At 41.2% G+C, this 21,139-nt stretch overlaps 3 protein-coding genes across 4 annotated transcripts; 1 reads left to right on the top strand and 2 right to left on the bottom strand.

The window, feature by feature from the left end:
- Positions 1–157: 157 nt before the first annotated feature.
- Positions 158–9,945, top strand: upb1 (ureidopropionase, beta). The gene is made up of 10 exons (XM_086076176.1): positions 158–319; positions 3,500–3,671; positions 3,744–3,831; positions 3,910–4,004; positions 4,200–4,358; positions 4,436–4,605; positions 6,280–6,361; positions 6,456–6,498; positions 9,135–9,289; positions 9,452–9,945. Exons 1-10 carry the CDS (start codon positions 216–218, stop codon positions 9,533–9,535), a joined length of 1,152 nt encoding a protein of 383 aa, XP_085932302.1. The 5' UTR covers positions 158–215; the 3' UTR covers positions 9,536–9,945.
- A 93-nt stretch (positions 9,946–10,038) lies between these two features.
- Positions 10,039–14,429, bottom strand: gucd1 (guanylyl cyclase domain containing 1). The gene is made up of 6 exons (XM_086076177.1): positions 14,045–14,429; positions 13,862–13,943; positions 12,690–12,855; positions 12,508–12,599; positions 12,057–12,298; positions 10,039–11,937 (listed from the first exon to the last, which is right to left on the bottom strand). The coding sequence occupies exons 1-6, from the start codon at positions 14,136–14,138 to the stop codon at positions 11,846–11,848; spliced, it is 768 nt and encodes a 255-aa protein (XP_085932303.1). The 5' UTR covers positions 14,139–14,429; the 3' UTR covers positions 10,039–11,845.
- A 1,265-nt stretch (positions 14,430–15,694) lies between these two features.
- Positions 15,695–21,061, bottom strand: zbtb26 (zinc finger and BTB domain containing 26). Of its 2 annotated transcripts, XR_015094941.1 has the most exons (3): positions 20,882–21,061; positions 17,111–19,968; positions 15,695–17,048 (listed from the first exon to the last, which is right to left on the bottom strand). XR_015094941.1 is itself a non-coding variant. In XM_086077255.1 (2 exons), the coding sequence occupies exon 2, from the start codon at positions 19,939–19,941 to the stop codon at positions 18,619–18,621; it is 1,323 nt and encodes a 440-aa protein (XP_085933381.1). In that variant the 5' UTR covers positions 19,942–19,968; positions 20,882–21,061; the 3' UTR covers positions 15,695–18,618. The 2 variants fall into 2 exon arrangements, 1 of the variants encoding a protein (XP_085933381.1); XM_086077255.1 differs by having other exon boundaries at positions 15,695–19,968.
- Positions 21,062–21,139: the final 78 nt, after the last annotated feature.

Here is a 21,139-nt window from a genome sequence, read left to right as displayed (position 1 = left end):
GTGTTTAAACTTTACATGAGCAATTCTGTTTTGTTTTGTTTCAATCATTCGATTGTTACTGCTCATGACCTTTCCAAGTCAGTTAATGAGCAACTTTAGCAAACAGCAGTGGCAAGAGGCGTGTCAGTGTGACGTAGCGCTGACGATGATACAAAAACTAGAAGAAACACAGTTTTTGCAGTGCTGCGTCCCGAAAACCTGAACAATCTGCAAACATGTCTGCAGGCCAGTTTGAATCGCTGGAGTCAACTCTGGAGACGTACATTCCAAAAGCGGAGCTGAAAGAGGTCAAACGCATCTTGTTTGGCAAGGAGACCAAGTGAGTTGAAATAGTCTCATTTACTTTTGCAATCTTTTGCCTCTTCTGTTTGTGGTCAGTTACTGATTCGGATGAGTGAGGAGGACTTTGCTTCGTTTGATCATTGTGCCACAGGGTGATCTTTACCCTTTTGTGCTAGACTAAACAGCTTGTTTTGCACAAGGCAAACACGAAGGTTCTGCACAGTGTATTCATATAGTGAAGCTTAGCTGTTAGCACTATTGCTAATCATTCCAGTATACTCTATTTCAGTATTGGCTCAGGTTGTCTGTAAACACTTGTAACTGATGTTGTATTGGCAATCTGATATCATCTGACTTAATAGCAGAGTTGGGTAGAGTAGTAAAAAGATTGTACTCGGGAAAGAGTAGAGTTACTTCAAAATAACATTACTCAAGTAAAAGTAATGCCTTGGTCAGACTACAAGAAAATAGCCCGATTTTGGCCCGACCGACGTGTCGCGGACAAACGGGGCATGTCGTGAACGATTTTGAGGTGTCTTGACATGCGTGACACGTTCAACGATTGGTCAACGATTGGTCGCCTGTTGTCTGGGACGATTCACGACCATCACGACGAAGGTCACGACAAATTTTTGCTCGTCTTGTAGCACAATGTCAAATACCCAGTGCTGTAAATATCGACGGTGCGTCGCAGCGGGGCCCAGTGACAGCGGCAGGGGCCAAGAGAGAGAGAGAGAGAGAGAGAGAGAGAGAGACAAAGAGAGACAAAGAAAGAGAGAGGGGGAGGGAGGGAGGGGGAGAGGGAGAGGAAGAGAGAGGGAGAAGGAGAGAGAGGGAGAGAGAGAGAGAGAGAGAGAGAGAGAGAGAGAGAGAGAGAGAGAGAGAGAGAGAGAGAGAGAGAGAGAGAGAGAGAGAGAGAGAGAGAGAGAGAGAGAGAGAGAGATCTGCTGCGCGCAAAAAAGAAAAGACAAAAAAAACATGACGTTAAGCTATTGGAAGAGATGTGATAGACGTGTTTTGAGTCCAGGCCATTAACACAATCTAGTGTCCTCCTCTGTGTGGGTGGTGTATGGGGGGAAAATTGTGGGGAGGGGGCAATTTATTTTTTGGCACCGGGGCCTCTCAGCATGGTGTTACGTCACTGGACATACCACGTCGTCGTCCTTTTGGTTCCGCAGCATTGACAAATAGCGAGAGGGAGTGAAACGTCAATCACACACTGACCAGCAGTTCTTGCTCCTTTAAAAAAAAAAAACTTTATTTATTTATCCCCTGGATATCTCATGGGACTTAGGCAGACAAGTGAACCCGAAAAAAAAAAAAAACGAAAAAAAAACCCCCCGCTGCGGCGCTGCTTGAGCTCATATAGCGCACGCATTGTTCACATTTGTGCGCCATTTAATATGAGTAACAAATACTCTAATAATATCAAAAGTCACATTATTTTTGATTTTATGGACGGGAGCCATGCACCTCCCAACATTGCCATCATCAGGCAACGGCGGAGACGAGAGAGAGGAGAAACGGTGACGTGAGGGGTAGCTTACAAAAAAATATTCGGACTTTTTAAGTAGGATTTGGGCATAAGTAAGGATGGGAACATCTTTGGGACAGACATATACGTATGTATCCTTTTATAGAAGTCGGGTCGGGCTTTTCTCTGAGTGTATCAAATGTACTGTACTAAAAAAAGTCAAATACGAATACATTTTTAAGCAGTATAAATTACACAAATTATACAAACACAATATAATATTTCAGTGTTTGATAACTACTAAGTACTGAGTAACTGTTTGAAATTAAAGTATGTTGTTCTTTTTCTTTAAACAATGTCATCAGACAGACAAAAATATAAAATTATGTGCAAATTCTGGCATCTTCAAATGATAAAATAAAAATAATAACAAGTTAGCCCAAGCATGCACAATCCAATCACAAATTGTGGCGTAACTCGCTCTGCGCTGCCTCAATGTCTAATCACCATAGGCGGCAGTTTCTTAAAGCGAAAGTACCAAGCTGTCATCTTTCAGTTGACTCTTTCGGGTTCTCATCATGCCTGTCAGTCCTCAACCAGGGCCGTATTTCTTGTATAAAAGCAACGTGTCCGCGGAAATGCTCCCACACAGTCGGTCAAGCGGAGAAGAAGTCGCACAACATTTACAGGTTTTGGAAGTCGGTACACACAAAAGCAAAAGGCGCGTTGATTATTGAGAAAATGTCAGACTTTTAAGTGCGCCATATGGCATAAACATTCGGTAAATCGAATGTATGATTATTGTGGTTATAGCGGAGTGAGAGTAGCGTTTCTTCTTCACACATCTATTCAAGTAAAAGTAAAAAGTATTGTGTGGTAAAACTACTCTTAGAAGTACTTTTTTTTAAGTTACTCAAGTAAATGCAACTCATTATTACCCACTTCTGCTTAATAGCCTATAAACAACTTTAACAATAATCAATGTTGGAATATGTGCACACATTCTTAACCCAAATTAATATAAGCACTGCAATATTGCAGCTTTCATAAAGAGCCCAACTATGCTACAGTAGCATAGTAAGTTCCAATGCGGAATGTCGTCAACATCCTATAGGCGGTGGCGTAGCAACTTTCTCCTGGAGGATTGGGCGCCCCGGCGGCCATTCGAAGTATACATAGTACGTCATTTTAAAATTACACATCTGCATCTTCAATAAACAATCGCCATTAATTGTTTTGTTTTGTTTTAGTTTGTTTCACTTGTAGTAAGAATCCTTATAAGTGAGTCAGAAAACAAGAAAATTAAATTACTAATCACATGGCCGCTTTAAAAAACCCGCCTTACTATACATATTTACATGTATACACGTAAAAAAAAAAAAAAAAAAAAACATGCCTTAAGCTTATGGTGCTTAAACCATGCCTATACGTGGTCTTTTATTTTTATTATTATTATTTATTTTTTTAGACACCTTACTACATGGTTGCTTAAAAAAACTTTACTGGTCTTTTTTTTTATTTTTTATAAAAAAGCTTTACAACTATTCATGACAAAGTTTTTTTTAAAGAAAAAAAACCCACCTGACATGGAATTCAAGACGGTCAATTGTCATTGCTGTACTGCTAATGTGAGGGATATGCGGTTTGTGTCAAATTTGTTGGCCCTCTGGGGGCCCCTGCTGGCCAAGGGGCCCCAAGCAATTGCTTGCCTTGCCTAATAGCAAAGTACGCCTCTGCCTGTAGGACACTAGACCTCCCATCAGGTGCCCTGGAGGCTGCACGGCAAGGTGACTTTGAGTTGAAAGGTTTCAGTTTTGAGGCTCCTGAAGAACAGCTGAGGCTTCCCAGAAGGATCCGAGTGGGACTTATTCAGCACCGCATTGTTCTGCCCACAGATGTGCCCGTCCTGGACCAGGTCAGGGAGCAAATGGCAAGAATCGGAACACACATTTCACTGAATTAACGCAACACTGGTCCTTGCTAACAGGTCAACGCTATGCACAACCGGGTTGGTCAACTAGTCGAAGTGGCGGCCATGTGTGGTGTGAACATTATCTGCTTTCAGGAAACGTGGAGTAAGTGAGACCATGATTTTGTGCATAGATTTTGTATTTTTTTTTCTTTTGGACTGATCTGCATGTTGCTGAATGCAGCCATGCCATTTGCTTTCTGCACCCGTGAGAAAGAACCGTGGACGGAATTTGCAGAATCTGCCGAGAATGGAATTACCACACGCTTCTGCCAGAAGGTGACCGAACAGATATCTCACATAGCGGGACAAAATTATTGGGACTTCTGATTTGATTCATCAATCAATTAGTCAGTCAGAAATTGACGCTAGTAGACATGTTTGTCAAGAGGCAGCTCCAAGTGTGGACCACCAGTTTGTCATCCCAAGTTTAGTGTATAATCATCATGAATGATATTGTGATTCTTCCGCTAGTTGGCCAAAAAATACAACATGGTGATTGTGTCACCAATTTTGGAGCGGGACGAGATGCACGACACTCTGTGGAACACAGCGGTGGTGATATCCAATTCTGGAAATGTGCTGGGGAAGAGCAGGAAGAATCACATCCCCAGAATTGGAGACTTTAACGAGGTCAGGGTGGCTTTTCTTTTAGATCCCCCGATTGACTGTAGATTTTTGCAGTAGCTGACTTTTTTCTTTGCTCTCAGTCGACATATTATATGGAAGGTGACACTGGCCACACAGTGTTCCACACACAATTCGGGAAGATAGCCATCAATATCTGCTATGGGCGCCATCACCCCCTTAACTGGTTCATGTACAGCATGAATGGAGCTGAGATCATCTTCAACCCTTCCGCTACTGTTGGTGCCTTAAGGTAAGCGCTGGTGGACAACTTTACTTTAAGAAGAGGATTTTTTGATTTCTAAAAATACAGCAGCTGTTAAAAAGGCCAGGTTGAACTGTTTGTGAGGTTGCAGTGCCCTCTGTTTGTCAGTTTATTGGCACCATTTCAATTATAGTTGGGCACGTTCTTGGCCACCTATGCTGCTGGTTAAGACCTACGTTAACCGACAGACAGACGAAGTAGGTCGCTATATGTTCAAGCTTTGCTACAAATCCCCATTTCTCAATGTGTGCGTGCATTCGCGGGTAGGTACCTTAATGTAACGTTCTCAGTAATTCTAACTCATATATTCATTTAAGTTAATAGTACTTGTTCTATTTTGGACTTATGTATCACTAAGTAGCGCAGCTAAGTAGCATTGTATTATAGCCATGCAATTGCTCCTTTTTAATTTGTATTGTATTGTATTTGCTTTTCAGAAACCACACAATTAAACCCCAATCCCCTCCCCACAATTAAACAACAGAAATAGATAAGCTGGTCTGATCATTGCCTCACCTGGACAATCTATGTTCTAACCGGACATACTGCAGCGGTTATCAACCTCATAATTAATTTCTACTAGCAAATATTTTTCAGCAGTAATATAAATTATGAATATATAATTAACAAATATACTACTACTACTAATAATAATAATAATAATTATTATTATTATAGGAGTCAAATATGTCAATGAGTTGATGTGATTGCTTGATTGTGTTACCCATGTTGTCCGCTAAGAGGTGCTGTCACCTTTAACTATATTAGCAGGAGGAAACAGGAAGCAGACAGGTGTTGGCCCGGAAGAGCATACAGGATTTTGACCACTTTGGCAGAATTCTTATGTACCGTAAGCTTGTGCCCGTGTTTTATGGATTTTATACCCTTTTCTTTTTTATGTCAAGAGCTTTCACTGCGTAATAAAATAGAAAGTTGTATTTTAAGCAGTCTTTGGACTCTTTGATGACACGGAGAAGCAACAGATAAAAAATTTTTTTATCCACATACCCCCCCCCCCTTTTTTTTTTATTAATTCACACTTCAACATCCAATTCAAACTGAGCACATAAACGGTGCTGTCAAACAAGACACAAGAACAAGAAAACACTCAAAAAAAAAAGGTCTAATCTGACAGTAAACTTTTAAAGTTATTAAATTGGACAAGGCTTGCTCCGTCTTCACCCTCCGCAATGTCCTTCCAAACTCTTCAATTTCCTTACAATAAATCAAAAACAAAGGTCGACATTTAATAAATCTACATTTGTGAATAAATTGTTTTGCCATTATTATCAAAGTATTGATCATCATTTCCCTTGTTCTGTCTTGTGTTACAATCCCAACCTAGCAACAGGTAAACATTAGCCGGCGAGCTCGTCAATCAAGCTTTACTGAGGCAACACTTAATTAGCTCAGCATTGGCTGGCTATCATTGTTATTATTATTATTATTATTAGTTTAAAATGTTGCTTCAAGGTGGCATATTCTAGAAAATTGACTGTAATGTTTCAGGAGTGAGGTTATGTATTGTATTTATCTTTTTTAACTATCTACTTTTACACAAGGGTTTTGTGTTGGGTTTCCCATGGGTTCAGAGACTGAGAGTGCAGGTGAATGATGCATGCATGCATGAATACATTTTTGCTCTTTCTTTTTTTTCTCTAGTGAGCCCATGTGGCCAATTGAGGCCAGGAACGCAGCCATAGCGAATCATTGTTTTACCTGCGCAATCAATCGGGTTGGGACGGTAAGTTAACGTTTTACTTTTGTATTTGATATGATTAATTTCATATTCTTGTTAGTTTGTCGGTGATTAATTGTACACCTTTTTGTTCACACAGGAGCATTTCAAAAGTGAATTTACATCTGGTGATGGGCAAAAAGGTAGGATATTTTAATGTACTGTTAATATTGCTTGCTCAACCTAATAATGAAGTCCAAATTCTAAAGAGAGGTTTTTATCTTCAAAGTTACTCATGGCACAAATACAATCCCAAGGTCATTTGATAGGACTTAGCTTTTTCCTCCCAATTAAGGGATGTATAAACTACCGAAGTGTGGAACTGTCAACTGGTGTCCGGGGCGCGGCGCCGCTCCGGGGCGGTCCGTCGCTCTGGGCCCGGCGACACGGTTCGGGGCCTGTGGGCCGCCGGGGTGCCCCGTGGTTCACTCTCCCCTCCCCCTTCCTCCCTCTTGCTGCCTCTCCCTCCTCGCCTCTCCCCGCCCGTCCTCCGCCTCCCTGTCCCTTCTCCCTCGTCACCCTTCCTCCTCCTCTCCCCCTCTCTCTGCGGCCCTGCCGCTGCCCCTTGCCCTTCTTGTCGTCCCCTTCCCCCCTCCCTTACCCCTCCCCTGTACGCCTTCCTTCCCCTCCCCTGGGCCGGGGGCTCCATCCGTGGCCCGGGTCTCGGCGCTCCGGGGGCTGGGTGGGTTTGGTGTTGTGCCCGCCCCGCTCCGGTGGGCGTCCTGGCACCTCGGGCGGCCCCCAGTATCCGGGGGGCGAGCCCTATCGCCTCGCCAGGCTGGTCCCATATGCCCGCCGGGGTCCCGGTGGGGTGGATGGGGGTTTGGTGGGCGGGTGCGCCTCCTGCCCCCGCCCGGTTGGGGGGGGCCCCGCTGGTCGCTCCTCTTAACTCACTGCACTAGGTTTGCACAATACACTTTTATAGACATATAGAGCACATAACACACTTGGGGGGGGGGGGGGTAGGGTGGAAACACCGTCTTCACCCTACAACTCCCCTCCAATTTTAATGCACCACACAACTGTGGGGGGGTGTCTGGGGGCTTGGGGGCCTGGGGGCGGCTGGGGCTGGGTTGGGGTGGATGGCTGGGATGGATGTGGGGCGGGGGGTTGTGGGGGGAGCGGGGGCTGTGGACCGGTGGGGTGCCTGGCGGGCCTGCAGTGCCCCGTCCTGCTGTGTTGGGTTGGGGGCGCGGGCCGTGTTGGGGTGGGGGGCGCTCCTGCTCCTGGGTTTGCTCTCCGGCCGGTGGCCCTGGCGGGGCCCAGGGGTCGTCCTTTGGCGCTGCCGCGGCCTGGGGGTCCCTGAGGTGTTGCGCTTGCTCTGTCCTGGCAGGGGTCGACGGCTCCCCTCTTTGGTGGAGATTTTCATGCATGCCAGATCCACCACACCAGCATCTATCGAAACTCAGACACAATCTGCTTCTTCCTCAGGTCATTGAATCGGTGGAGGCTGGTGTCTGTGGATCTCACTCTGCTTCGTTTGTCCTTGCTTCCTTTCCTCAGTCTCTCCTTTGGTCTCTTGAGGTCTACCTGATTTTTTGGATTTGTTGGAATTTAGATGTTTCTGGGGTTGGTGAAGAACTCTGGTTGGTGGCCCGGTGGGTGGTGTCTGGTCGGTGCTGGATTTCACTTTCCTTTGTTTTCTTTGGTCCTTCCTCGGGTCTCCTGACGGCGGTGTTCAGTTTAGGTGAACGGTATGGGATTTTTTTTTAATAGGTTTTTGGTGGACTAACGAATATTCACACACTCGCACGCACACACGCACGCACGCACATACAAAAAAGAAAAAAAAAAGACCAATGATGATGACATTACCGAATGAACAATACTGAGCTCTTTAAAAAAATATATATATATCTTTTTTTTATATATTGGTCAAATGTAGGCTAAATGTTAAAAAAACATTACATTTATCCCATAATGCCACAGGGATATTGACTTGCGCGTGTGCAATTATGTTGTTGAATAAACAATGTTTATGTACTTAATTTTCACTGTCGGTGAGCCTCCTGTTCACCTGTGACCGCCATGAGTGATTGTGCCTCGTGCCATGGCATTATGGGGAAATAGCACCGTTTTTACCACTATGGATCTTATCAATACGTTCGAACGACTTCACCAAGACATTTGAACCACTTTGCAGCACAGTCAAACTTAAAAATGTTTACTAGTTCAAATTACAATTATTATTATTTCACGGTTCCGTGATAAACCACAAGGGAGATTTTGAATTTAAGATGACTTTGAGGAGTTGATAAGTTAGAAAAATGAGAGAGGATGAAGAGGAGCAAATTGTGTTGGACCAGGTGGTGGCAGTTAGAAAAGCACTAAAGATGATGGAAAAATGGAAAGAGTTGTTGCTGATGAGTCAGTCCTGCGGAAATATGGAAGCATCTAGGAGTGGTGGCTGTCGAGTTTTTGACCAGGAAGTTCAACAGAATTCTAGCGGGTGAGAAGATAGTAGAGGTATGGAGTAAACGTTGATGTGAAGAGTTGTGGGATTGACTATAGAGGAATCAAATTGATGAACTACACAATGAAGTAATGGGGAAAAGAGTAGTAACTGCGGAGGAGTGAATTATTTGTGAGCAACAGTATGATTGATGGAACAAGCCAAAAGGAAAAGAATAATAAGACAATTGTATTGTTTCTACACATGTTGTAGATGCATGCTGACTTTGACTTCTTAGTGTTAGCAAATTGTATGACCTTGTAGCTTCTCTTGTGTAAATAAATAGGCTACATTCATAGCATATATCACATTTGGTGGTGTCTGCAGCTCACCATGACTTTGGCCACTTCTATGGATCCAGTTATGTGGCTGCTCCTAACGGAAGCCGCACCCCGGGCCTTTCGAGAACTCGTGATGGACTACTGGTAGTAGAAATGGATCTCAACCTGAACCGGCAAATTTGTGACAAATGGAGTTTCAAGGTAAACAAACTATAAGTGGATGACCTCAAACAGCTTCTTTTTGAGAAGTTATTTTTGTTTGCTGGTAGTATTGCAAATGTCTGAAAGTCAAAGTCTTGGCCCGATGTGGATCTATCTTCTGATGTGAAATCCTTTCAACTGTTATCTTTTTTTCTTGTGTAGATGACTGGACGTTACCCTGAGTACGCTGAAGCTCTTACCAAGGCTGTCAAACATGACTTCCAGCCCCAAATAGTGAAGGAATAGAAAAAAACTAAACCTTAACAGAAGAGCTTCTCATCCTTTCTATGTATATAAAAACTTTTTAAAATGTGTTTTTTTTCTCCCCTTGCATGCGTAAGAGCAGGTTCCTGACTCAACAAAATACATTTTCTCAAATTGAAAGACAAGCCCGACATCTGATGTACAAATATTTCGATGTAGGCGGAGTCGCGGACCGGTCCTGACTCACTAGAGCAAATCACTGCTCAGTATGAAACACATCTGGTCAGCATTTAATTGAGTAATTAGTGGTAAAGCCCCAGCTTGTTTTTATCTTGTCTTCGAGAAAAGAAAATCCTCTTCATGGATTTTCTCATGCAAATGTGAATTACATGTACACAGATGATAATCTGTTTCATTAAGCCAAATCAAACAAATACAACTGCACAGCAAAACTGTGAATGGGTCATTAATTTAATATTCATATCCAAGACATATTCTTAAACATATACACACCTCCTAGGTTCTCTTAAAAAATCACAAGAATCTGAAGTGCATGATTAAATGTTTAATTTAAAAAGCAAAATTGTGTGTCAAACGTGTAGTGCAATGACTTTTGAAAATCAAATGTCATGACAAACTGTTCACTCTCATCAATAATAAACACAACAGTCAAGGTTGTCCATGATCAAAACATGCTCCAGAAACAAACTACCCTTTTACTCAAGCTTATTCGAATAGAAAAGGTCAACAGAACAATACAGGTGAGTTTATGAGCTTCAAGCATGTTCTTAAGTAGGCAGCTTCTGCTTTGGAATATTTTATGGAATCCATTTTCCCTTTATAAATAGGAATAAAATCTGAGAATGGTCACAGGCACACCTAATTTCCCCTCACAAGACTATCATAAAAAATGTTCAGTTTGAGTTTATAGACAAAATAATGGAATTATCTTTCTTTTTTTTTTTGTTTTAACCTGCACTGCAAACCCCAACTACATTAACTCATTCACTCGCAGCCATTTTCACTGAAGCAACCCCCTTCACTCCTAGCTGTTTTACTAGATTTTGACAGATTTTGCAAGGCCCACAGAATATTGTGTTCTATTGCTCCAAAAACATGGAACCTATCAAAAGAAAGATACGAGTCTCTTCTTTCATAAGGAAAAAAATATATTTGTATATGTTTGTTTTGCAGCAATTAGCATTAGAATATTGCTAAGTTTCATCATTATTCACAAACCTGTTGAAAACACTGAAGGAAAGAGACTTTTTCAACATGGACCTGGTTGATCTCTTATACTTTGATGCCACCTGGTGACTTTTTGTAATAACTATAATAATAATGCATCAGATTTATATAGCGCTTTTCTAGAAACTCAAAGATGTTTCACAATGGATAAATTATTCATGCACTCACACATCCACACTGTGGTGGCGGTAAGCTACTTAAGTAGCCACAGCTGCCCTGGGGCAGGTTGACGAAAGCGTGGCTGCCAATGTGCGCCTACGGCCCCTCCGACCGCCACCAAACATTCGCACCTTCCATACACCAGTGTGAGTAGCACTGGAGGCAATGACTTGGGGAGGATCGAACAGCCGACCTTCTGGTTACTGAACGACCGTCTCTACACCCTGAGCCACGGCCGCCTTTAAGCGACCTCTTCAGGTCAAAGGCTGCATCAAAGCCTTCTGTATGCTCGAGCATAAAAAAACAAACATAAATGCATTTTTGGGACCATGGCAATATTTAAAAAACAACAATTTTATACGTTTTGGGGAGCAAATAAGTTAACATTGAACATGTTATGTGAATACACCTCTGACAGCATCCATCAAAACTGCTCATCTTTGTAAGGCAGATTTTAATTACCTGAGACTTTCAAAGCCCAACTCGTTTCCCTGTTGCAATCATGTGAACAAAATGTGACAAAGTTGAGTTAGGAGGACATAAAATAAGCGCTTACGTGAAAACACAAATATATGAATAAAAGAAATCTTGACACCAAAAGACCTGAAAAATTAAAACCTGAAAACTCCTAATCCAGGTCAGAATTTGCCACAATTGAATACTACATTTATCAATTTCATGAAAAGTCATACATTCAAAACTCCTAATAGTAAATTCATGTTAAAATGATCTGCTCATCTTAAAAACAAAACAATTAAAAACAATTCAGCATCACCTATTGAGTTAATTCCTCAACAGGCTGAGTGGTGTTGGTTGGACAAGAGGTGTGTGTTGAAGTCTTTTTCACATGAGTGGCGGGACTAATTAGCACCAATGCGGGGTTGGGGGAAGAAGTCCACGGTGTGCATTAAATGAATTGAAATCCAAATGTACCAAAAGTGTTTATCAACTCGCTTTAAAGATGAAGAGGATGTCCTCATCCGTACCGTAGCTCCGCCGGGCCTCCTCAAAGTTACTGACAGTGGTGCAGCAGACCCCTATATTCACACGTGCACACACACACGCACTCACACAATTTTTGCAAATGTTTGTAGACACATGTTGACATCCTTTAATTGAAAAATGTTGATGTATGACTTCATACGGTATCACTCACGGTCAGAAAATGCAGGGTTGTTGTACAAGATGCAGCCAGTGGTCCTGTTGAAGCCGCGCAGCACGACAAAATGCCCCTGATACTCTGGTCTCCGGCAGAAACATTTCTGGCCCACGGGGAGGAAGCAGCAATATTTGACGGGCGCAGAGCAAAGTTCACACGCCAAGATGACAGCATTGACGAGCACGATGGCGACATGGTTCTCTTCGAGATGAGACTCGATTTCCTGAATGGTTACAGAGCTGCGGGGAGAAGAACACAAAACTACTGCAAAACCCCTGGACTGGCCATATAGAGACAAGCAATCATTCACATTTGTGAGCAGTTGAAAGTAATCAAATAATCTAATATGCAACCTTGAGAAAAATCCCTCAAACCACATGCAATCTCTAACACTAATATTACGCCACTGTACTGCTTTGCATTTTTATGTATAAATAACGGTACGCACCATTTCTTCACAATGACACCTTTGCTTTCTGCTTTAAGGAAAAGCTCATTCACTCGATCTTCTTCGGTATCAAAATGCTTCTTATAAAAGGACTGCAATGCAGGGCACAAACAAACAAAGCCAGATGAATGAACGTGTAAATGTTTCTGAATTGGATTTAATCACTGTCTGAAGAAAGGTACCTGACTCCTAAAGCCCTTATCAACTCCCAGTGTTTGTGTGCAAAAGCAATGTTTGATTCCTAGATGCCGCATGAGGTAGGCCAGGTCAATAGTCCACACGCTCTCAGTCATTTTCAGGTCCCAGCATGCTCTCTGAAACTGCTCATCAGTGATGGGGTGCAGGTACCTGCCAGGCCAGAAATACGCAAACTCAACTGTAAAAGTCAATGTTTAAAAACAGAAATACAGAAACTTTTTTTTTGTAATGCGGTAATATAACCAACATTAGTAATTCAGATTCAAAACGTTTTCTGAATCAAAATCGGAATTAAGTCTGTTGGTAATACTTCACCTGTGCCAAGCTCAGTGACACGGGTTTCAATGCAAATGAACTTTGTGCTTAGAGGATGCTGCATTTTATCTACACGTCCATTACAAACAGCATCCTGCTGGCATTTTAAAATAATTCAGCAGGGGCATATTGTGGAGGTGCAAATCAGTAACTATTTTTAGCAGCTGATATTTTAATCTTTGGCTATATATAAATAAAAAAAATAAAACATTCAATGGAAAGTATGCCTAATCAGTTTGATCATTAGCATTTGTGTTCAATATTTTAATTGGCATGTAGGCAAAAAGAAAACAGTGTCATTCCACAACAGAACATCCACATTAGCATATCCAAAATTTTTGGAATGGCATAAATTTCTTGAAGTGTTAATACAGCCTATTATCTTAAATTTGCATACATTTTTCTTTACATAACAAAAAACAAAACAAAAAAATTGGTATGAAACAGAGCAGAAGTGAGAGAAAGAAAGAGGAGGTGATCATTAGTATTTGACATTGTAGTCGTAGTAATTATTATTATTATTATGCACCATGAGTGTAACAAGTTCCAATTCAGAGGCAGTGATATTGTACAATTACTTTCAAAAGCCAAGACTTGGTAATACAATTGTAAGTGCCACTGACAATATTTGTAATCAGCTCTTTTATTTCATTAATGTGTTATAGAGATTTCACCCTGCTGTATATCTTCGTGTGCTCAACTTCCACACCAACTAGATCTAGTTGGCATTTACAAGCCCAACTACAAGATTCATTAAGATAACGACAAACCATCGACTTCGTTTCCACTTTTGTAGGAAATGATATGCAGAAAACGATGACATATAATGCTTGTTGCTTACTTGAGTACCATCCTGGAGCAAGCTAACCCACAGTCCCAGTGGTACAGCTGCTGAATGACAGGTACATCCAGTAGGACGGCATCTGGGGAAACGAGAATATGCGAAAATATATAATTCATGGTAATGCGGTGCGAGTCGTCACAAACATACGTTGAGTTGTTGACATCAGCTGATGTCACTCACCTGTCATTCTGCTGTCGACTCTCGAAAGAAAATCAGTTTGCTCGCTTCCCCGAATCAAAATGTGTTGTTTACACGAGCATTTCAACAGTTGCATTTCTCATTCTCGAGTTTTGGTCGAGAAAAACTCTTACATTTACCGTTAGCTGCCAGGTTAGCAGTATTAAACTGTGGTCGCGCGACTGCTGCTTATTCACCCACCAAGTCTAATATACGGACTCACACCAACATTACAACAAAACAAATTCAACACGCAAACATATCTAAATATGTGACAAACACTTATATAATAGAATAAATCAGGAATGACGATTTCTTAATCCAGAGGTTTTCTACGACTCGCCGTAGAGCTTTCATCTTCTTCTACGGTTAATTTATGGGGGGTTTACAAGCGACAACACAGCACATACTGACATCTAGCAGATATGAATGGACACACACACAAAAAAAACGCATTTATTTTATTTTATTTTTTTAATTAATAGGTCAAAATTTACCCTAGACTAGTTCGGTTGCCCATACATTCGGAGTTTTTATTTATTTATATTAAATCAAACTAGAGTTAAGATCATACTGGCCAGTCAAGGTCTTCAACCGCAGAGGGGTTCCCATGGAAAAGAAAAAAAAAGTCTGGCTTTATACCTGATATATATCAGATTAAGAAATGAATGACTCTTCATATCAAATGATCCATAAATTCTGTCCAGCTAAAATTTATAGAAACAAGAAATTTACTGACGATATTGATGTGATGCTTCAGCTACTAAACAAGTCAGTAAATGTGACAATGCTGATCATTTATTTTGTTAGTCTATAAGAACTTTCAATAGTTTACAGATACTGATTAGTTAGGTTTTATTGTGAAAAAATCTCATGACACAAAGTCACAAAAGATTTTACTGTAATAATATTTATCATGTCTCATTTTACTCATGTACTTTCTCAGTTAAAATTTGGCCCATTTAATTGAAAATAAAGAAATTACTACGTTGTAATGAATGGCAACAGGTAAATACGTGGGGTTATTATACGTTCTGCCTTAGTGCCTTCTAATGAAAGGTACATCCCTGACAAAGATAAACAAATATATGAATAATTTTGGGGCACATTCAGTGAAATTAGATAAATCCCAGTGGCAGCCCTGATAACCTCTCACACCACACCAGAGTGCAACCAGTTGGGAAACACTGGTCTTATATGCCTCAATAATTAACAGGGGGAAACACTGATATGAATATAAAACCATTTTAAATAAGTCAATCCTTCTAAAGAAACAACAGATGTACTTATTTATTGTCATTGTAGTCAACAATTACATTTTGCATAAACAATGTGTAGAAGGAATGACATATCGTACTGTAACTACAGTTTTTAATACAGTATTTTGATATGGATTTTTATTTTTGGGAGGGCAAAGCTGTTTTTACAAGAAAATAATTAAGTGAATAAGTTTGCCATGCCTTTTTCTTTAAATCTAAGAAAGCAGCACTAGTATTTAATGTTTCAATATACTTGTATACATAAATTGCTACATAAATACAGTATATCAACATACTTTTTTGTTCAGTTTCATTTATATTTCAGTACTGAGAGTTCAAGTGCAAAATGAATGCATCTATTGTACAATATAATGAAAAAAGTCCACAGTGATAGTGATAGTGAAACATCAACCATAGTTTATTCTCTGTGAAGAAGGCCAGGTAAGCAACAGCAAGGACATACACAAGTTAAATCAGTGTTGTTGTTTTTTTAAAGACGTATAGTCGGTCACTTTGTAACTCTACAATGTAAACCACAACACTGACTGGTATCACATTTTTGATGAAGAGGTCATCCGCATTTTTGGCATAATGGATATCTATCAAGACAAGTTTTAGCGACAGTCTACACCCATAGATGGAAACTTTAAACCTGAAATACAAAGTGCAAAAAGACAATTAAAGCCAACGACCCAATGTAAAGCTGTACTCAAATCTGCTGCTGAAATATGCAGCCCCATTTGGAATGTGCCAAAAATCATCATACTATACTGTACATCCTTTCAGACAGACATGAAGCCATCAACATTTGACATCTTTCCCATTTTTGTAAATGTGTCATTGCCTCGACTAAGGCTTGCCAACTGACATTGGAGCAGTATTTGCAAAATTGACAGTTTTCTGTCCACAACTGCAGTTCAGCGCCAGTTTGAGAGGATTTATGGCCATCACAATGCTCCAGCGCCTAGTACACCTTGCGTTATCCGTAGCAACATTGTCTAAACAGAATCTAATCTTGACAAACAATGCAGCAGAAGGCCTGCTACTGCCACTACTGATGAAAACGCAGGACTCTTAAAGCAGGCATCTGTGCAAAGAAAGGTCTTTACAGTGGGCTGCATTGGAACTTAGCATCAACCGTACATTGTCAGGAATCTAATATCGAGCCCACCTAGGCGCCCTTTGTAACGTTCAATATTCAGTTTGAGTGAATAGATACATTAGATGTATTCACTAAGTTTTAAAAGTGGTACGTAACCATTTCTGCTGTGCCTCCTAAATATGTAATGCTTTAGTTTAGACCGTCCAGCAGCACTAACCCTCCAATAAAACAGACATTAGCAAACAAGCAAACTTCAGTCCAAAATAATAACATGAATATTTATAATGAGTAAAAGCCTGTATTGACAAGAGTATAGCTGCGCAGTGGCTCAAAGATGACTTTTGGCACGATACATTATAATACAAACTGAACAGCATTTAGCTTCAGCTGTGTTGTTTTGCTGGTAGCGCTGTATATCAGGAGAACACAAACGCAGTTTGAACATGTTTTGTGTCCATTGCTGTCCAAAATGGTGGCCAATATACAAATGCAGTGTTTCAATGCTTTATCCTTTACAAATTGTTTTGTACCTTCTTTCTGTTAACCAGCAGACTAATTGGCTGCATCTGGCCAACACGTTCCTGCTGCCATTTTGCCTTCTCCTCTTCCAGCTCGCTTGTTTGCACTGGCCAGCTTCTTGCTTCTACTAGCGAAAGCAGAACACAGATGAATGATCAATCAGTGAATCAATGAAAGCATTTTACCTACCAGGTGTAACAGTTTACCCTGTGCATGTGACACATGGACAAAAAACAAACAGCCCCCGCTACTAAGTGACCTTTTTCAGAAGCTAACACTTCTAGAACGCTAATCTGTGCTTCGAACAAACCTCAATTACCTTTCGCACTAGCGCAAGTAAAGTGAACGCCCATAGAGATTCAATTGGTTTATAAGCTTATTAGCTGGGCTAATAGTGGTGACACTGTTAGCTAATGCTAATCTGTTCTTACATTGCAGCTCAGCTTTCCTGTTGGCTTTGATATGATGTCATGGCAAAGTGTTTCTTTCAGCCAGTCTAGCTGATCATGTAACTAGCGGAGAAACTTGGTGTAAGGTCGGTTTTGGAACTATTTCGTAACAGTGGCGCGAAAGTGCAGAACAGCTTGCTCAAAGACACATTTTCAGAAATGGGCAGATAACTAAAGATTTACTTGGCTGTTTAATTTCACACTTGATGGTCAGGCACTACATTGACCCAACTACAGAACAGGCCAAAAGTTTGGACACACTTTCATATTCAATGAATTTGCTTTATTCTCATGACTGAATACTTTGCAGATTCTCACTGAAGGCATCAAAACTATGAACTGATGTGGAGTTAGGTACTTAACCCAAAAAATAGGTGAAATAACAGAAAACATGTTTTATATCATAGATCATTTAGATAGCCATCCTTTGCTCTGGTTACTTTTTTGCATACTCTTACCATTCTTAAATCTGGGAACTCCTTAAAGACTTTTGGAAAACCCTTACAGGTGACTGACTACCTTTTGAAGCTCATCAAGAGAATGCCAAGAATGTGCAAAAAAGTATTCAGAGAATAGGGTGGCTATTTATTTATTTTCACCTTTTTTTGTTGTTAACTCATTCACTTCCAGCCATTTTCACTGAAGCAACCCCATTTGCATTTTACTGGATTTTGACTGATTTTGCAAGGCCCACAGAATATTGTGTTCTATTGCTATAAAAACATGGAACCTACCATAAGAAAGATTAGTCTTCTTTCATCAGGAAAAATATATATATTTGTATCTATTTTCGTTTTTCAGCAATTAACATGAGAATATAGCTAAATTTCATCATTATTCATAAACCTGTTGAAAACACTGGCAAAAATAGTTTGTTGCAACATGGCCCTGGCTGATCTCTTATACTCTGCTGCCACCTGTTGGCCGTTTTTTTGGTAATAGCTACCATTGCTTTAAGCCACCTCCTCAGGTCAGAAGCTGTATCAAAGCCGTCTGTATGCTCTAGCATAAATAAATAAAAAACATTTAAAAATGTTTTTGAGAGTAAAGGACAAAGTATTAAAAACGTATTTATACGTTTTTTGGATTGAATGAGTTACGTATATAACTCTACGTGTTCGCTAGTTGTCATAGTTTTGATGGCTTCGGTGAGAATCTACAATGTACAAAGCCATGAAAATAAAGCAAATGGATTGAATGAGAAGGTGTGTCCAAACCTTTGACCTGTACTGTACATGTTTGCAAACATTAAAAAGTCAATTTTCCATAATATGTGTCCTTTAAGTCCGTCTCATAATTGTTGTTAGAGTGAACGAAAAAGGGCCCAGTGTTGTCATTCTCCTCCGGCGCACCATCGTGCAGGTTGCCTTCATTTGCGTTGTCGAAGCTGTTCTTCCCGTGGATCTGCTTGAGGTGCTTACGGAGAACAGGCTTGTGAGCGAACATCATGTCACAGTAGTTACAGCGGTGCGGCTTGTCCCCGCTGTGCAGGTTCAGGTGATCCAGTAAAGAACACTTCTGAGTGAAGGTCTTCCCGCAGATCTTACACTGGAAGGGTTTAATGCCCGCGTGGACGCGCATGTGTCGATGCAGGTTGCCCTTCTGCGTGAAGGTCTTGCCACACAGGAGGCACATGAAGAGCTTGTGCATCTTGAGGTGGTTGGCGTATTTTTCCAGCTGCCGGAAGACGCGGCTGCATTTGGGACACTGGTGGTACCACTGAAGAGGTTTGTCGTAGTTCCTTTGGTGACCGCTGGGTTTCTCTGCAGGATGGGACGGAGATGAGGGACTGAAGGTGTCGTCGGGAATGCTAGGGGGCGCCGTCATTTCGCTCCCGCGACTTGTATCCACGGTGGAATTTATGAGGGAATGTTGGGGCTCAGGCGAGCGCAGGCCAGCTGGAGAGCCGCTGGGGAAGGTAGCCTCCACGGATTCCACCTTTACTATGCTTATGTCACTCTCTCCCATGTCGTGCCTTGGATGTGCCTCGGCCATCTGAGGCGGCGATTTGGGCTGTATAATGACATCATCGTCGTCGTCGTCATCATCATCAGTACTGATATCATCCTCTAGAGGCTCCACATTCTGGCCAGTCTGCACCTGGCAGTGCTCCTGTTCTCTCAAAGCTTCCTCCCTGCTTGCCCTTCTCATCTCGCTATCTTCCAGCTTGTGGGGAGGCTGTGGCTTGATGAACTTATTTAATGCTTGAGTGCACTGCTCAACAATGTGGCCCATTTGGAGGAAGCTGGCTACTGTTAGGTAATTAACCAGCTCTAGTTCAGGAAACTCAAGTTGGCCCGTGTAACAGGACAGCAGCAGCTGCTGGCCAACCTTTGCCTCCTGGATCATGGTGATCTGCACTTCGTTGGAGTCCTGCTGAAGGATGAACTGGTCTCTTAGGAAAGACGAACCAGCGGCAAATACCACCTTATGACCGGGGACTTTGAGCTGGTTGATGCGTACAGTGACGTCACAGAAGCGTCGCTGGTGCCGAAGGAGGTTCATCTTCTGCAGCATGGAGTCGCCATATGTGGCAAAGTGGAACTGCAGGATCACCTGGTTCTGGGCCATAGTGAGCTACAGGCGGCAACAATGCACCTGTTGACAACAAGTATGAACTCCATCGTTAGTTTCATATACAATATAAATTTTATTCTGAGTGCAGAAAAAAATATATAGTTAGATTTTGAAGACAACATCGGTGACTAAGCGGGTTTAAGACCATACTTTCAGGGTGGAACAATTTTTAAAAAGTGTTAAGCAAAATGGATCACATTTGCACATACCATGTAGGAAATAATGAAATATAAACACTGTTACTGTAGTAGGTTGTCAGTTATCGGTACTTGAATATTGATTTTTCCTGACAACTTAACTTTTAACCCCCCCCCCCCATGTACTTTGTACTCTTCATTGGCAAAAATATGTTTGTAACCTTTTTCAACCTGGATGACAACACGAGGTAAACAACAAATAAAAGAGAGGTAAAGTAAACTGCTACAAGACCTTGACTGACTGACTGATCAAGCAGACAAAAACAACTGCTTCAAGAATGGTTTGTGGCAAATGCCAGCCTCAACACCACAAGCTTCAAAATGTTAAAAATGTGTCAGTATAATCAGAAAAAAAAATTAGGGTGTATTTTTAAGTTGTCATTAGCTAATTAAGCATTTTTTGTTTTTAATTTTACATTAGCAAAGGTATGGAAATAAGTTGTTTCGATTATATGTCCAGTGACCCCCCTTCTCAATATAAGCAATGTTGCCAGTGTTACATACTACAAACTAATACAAAATGACGAATAATATTAATTTGCTTCTTTAACATGAAATTAAATTGACTGACCATGAAAAACACTTGCTGATGCTGCGTGCTAACAATGATGCCTTCTCTGTTCTGCTCCTTGAGCGTTCAGCGGCTCAGCCTAACCTACTTCCGCATTACAGCGGACTGTTATGCTAACGGCTAGCTATTATTGAGTTGAATGCTTGAATGATACAGAGATACTCACTGTGATGTTTAAGGTTGTGGCCTCGTAAACAAAACAGTAGTGGCCAGCTTCTTCCTGGCCTGTCCTCACCTTTCCGGCTGCCGTTAGACGGAGATGGTTAGGTGGCATTCGAAGTCTGAATTTCAGACCACACATTTTTTTCTGTCGATGTTAAAAGACAGCGCCTCTCTTTGCATTGGAGTATAATCGCACACTATTGTACCGTCATTCTGCACAGCGTTTCATTCAGATACGCATTCAGATGCGCATACACGGACA

The sequence above is a fragment of the Leptonotus elevatus genome, chromosome 5 (genome assembly GCF_054856555.1).
Source record: "Leptonotus elevatus isolate MCC_2025b chromosome 5, RoL_Lele_1.0, whole genome shotgun sequence".
NCBI lineage: Eukaryota > Metazoa > Chordata > Actinopteri > Syngnathiformes > Syngnathidae > Leptonotus > Leptonotus elevatus.
Note: the sequence above shows the minus strand (reverse complement) of the source record. Positions and strands in the feature narration are given on the sequence as shown.

Bases quoted from the DNA above. Each gene is read 5' to 3' on its own strand.
- upb1 (XM_086076176.1), top strand. From the start codon at position 216: ATGTCTGCAGGCCAGTTTGAATCGCTGGAGTCAACTCTGGAGACGTAC. The intron at 3,832-3,909 runs GTAAGTGAGACC...TGCTGAATGCAG, and splicing joins CTGCTTTCAGGAAACGTGGA to CCATGCCATTTGCTTTCTGC. The intron at 6,499-9,134 runs GTAGGATATTTT...TGGTGTCTGCAG, and splicing joins ATCTGGTGATGGGCAAAAAG to CTCACCATGACTTTGGCCAC.
- gucd1 (XM_086076177.1), bottom strand. From the start codon at position 14,138: ATGCAACTGTTGAAATGCTCGTGTAAACAACACATTTTGATTCGGGGA. The intron at 13,944-14,044 runs GTGAGTGACATC...TCGTTTCCCCAG, and splicing joins AGTCGACAGCAGAATGACAG to ATGCCGTCCTACTGGATGTA. The intron at 11,938-12,056 runs GTGAGTGATACC...GTGTGAATATAG, and splicing joins CAACCCTGCATTTTCTGACC to GGGTCTGCTGCACCACTGTC.
- zbtb26 (XM_086077255.1), bottom strand. From the start codon at position 19,941: ATGGCCCAGAACCAGGTGATCCTGCAGTTCCACTTTGCCACATATGGC.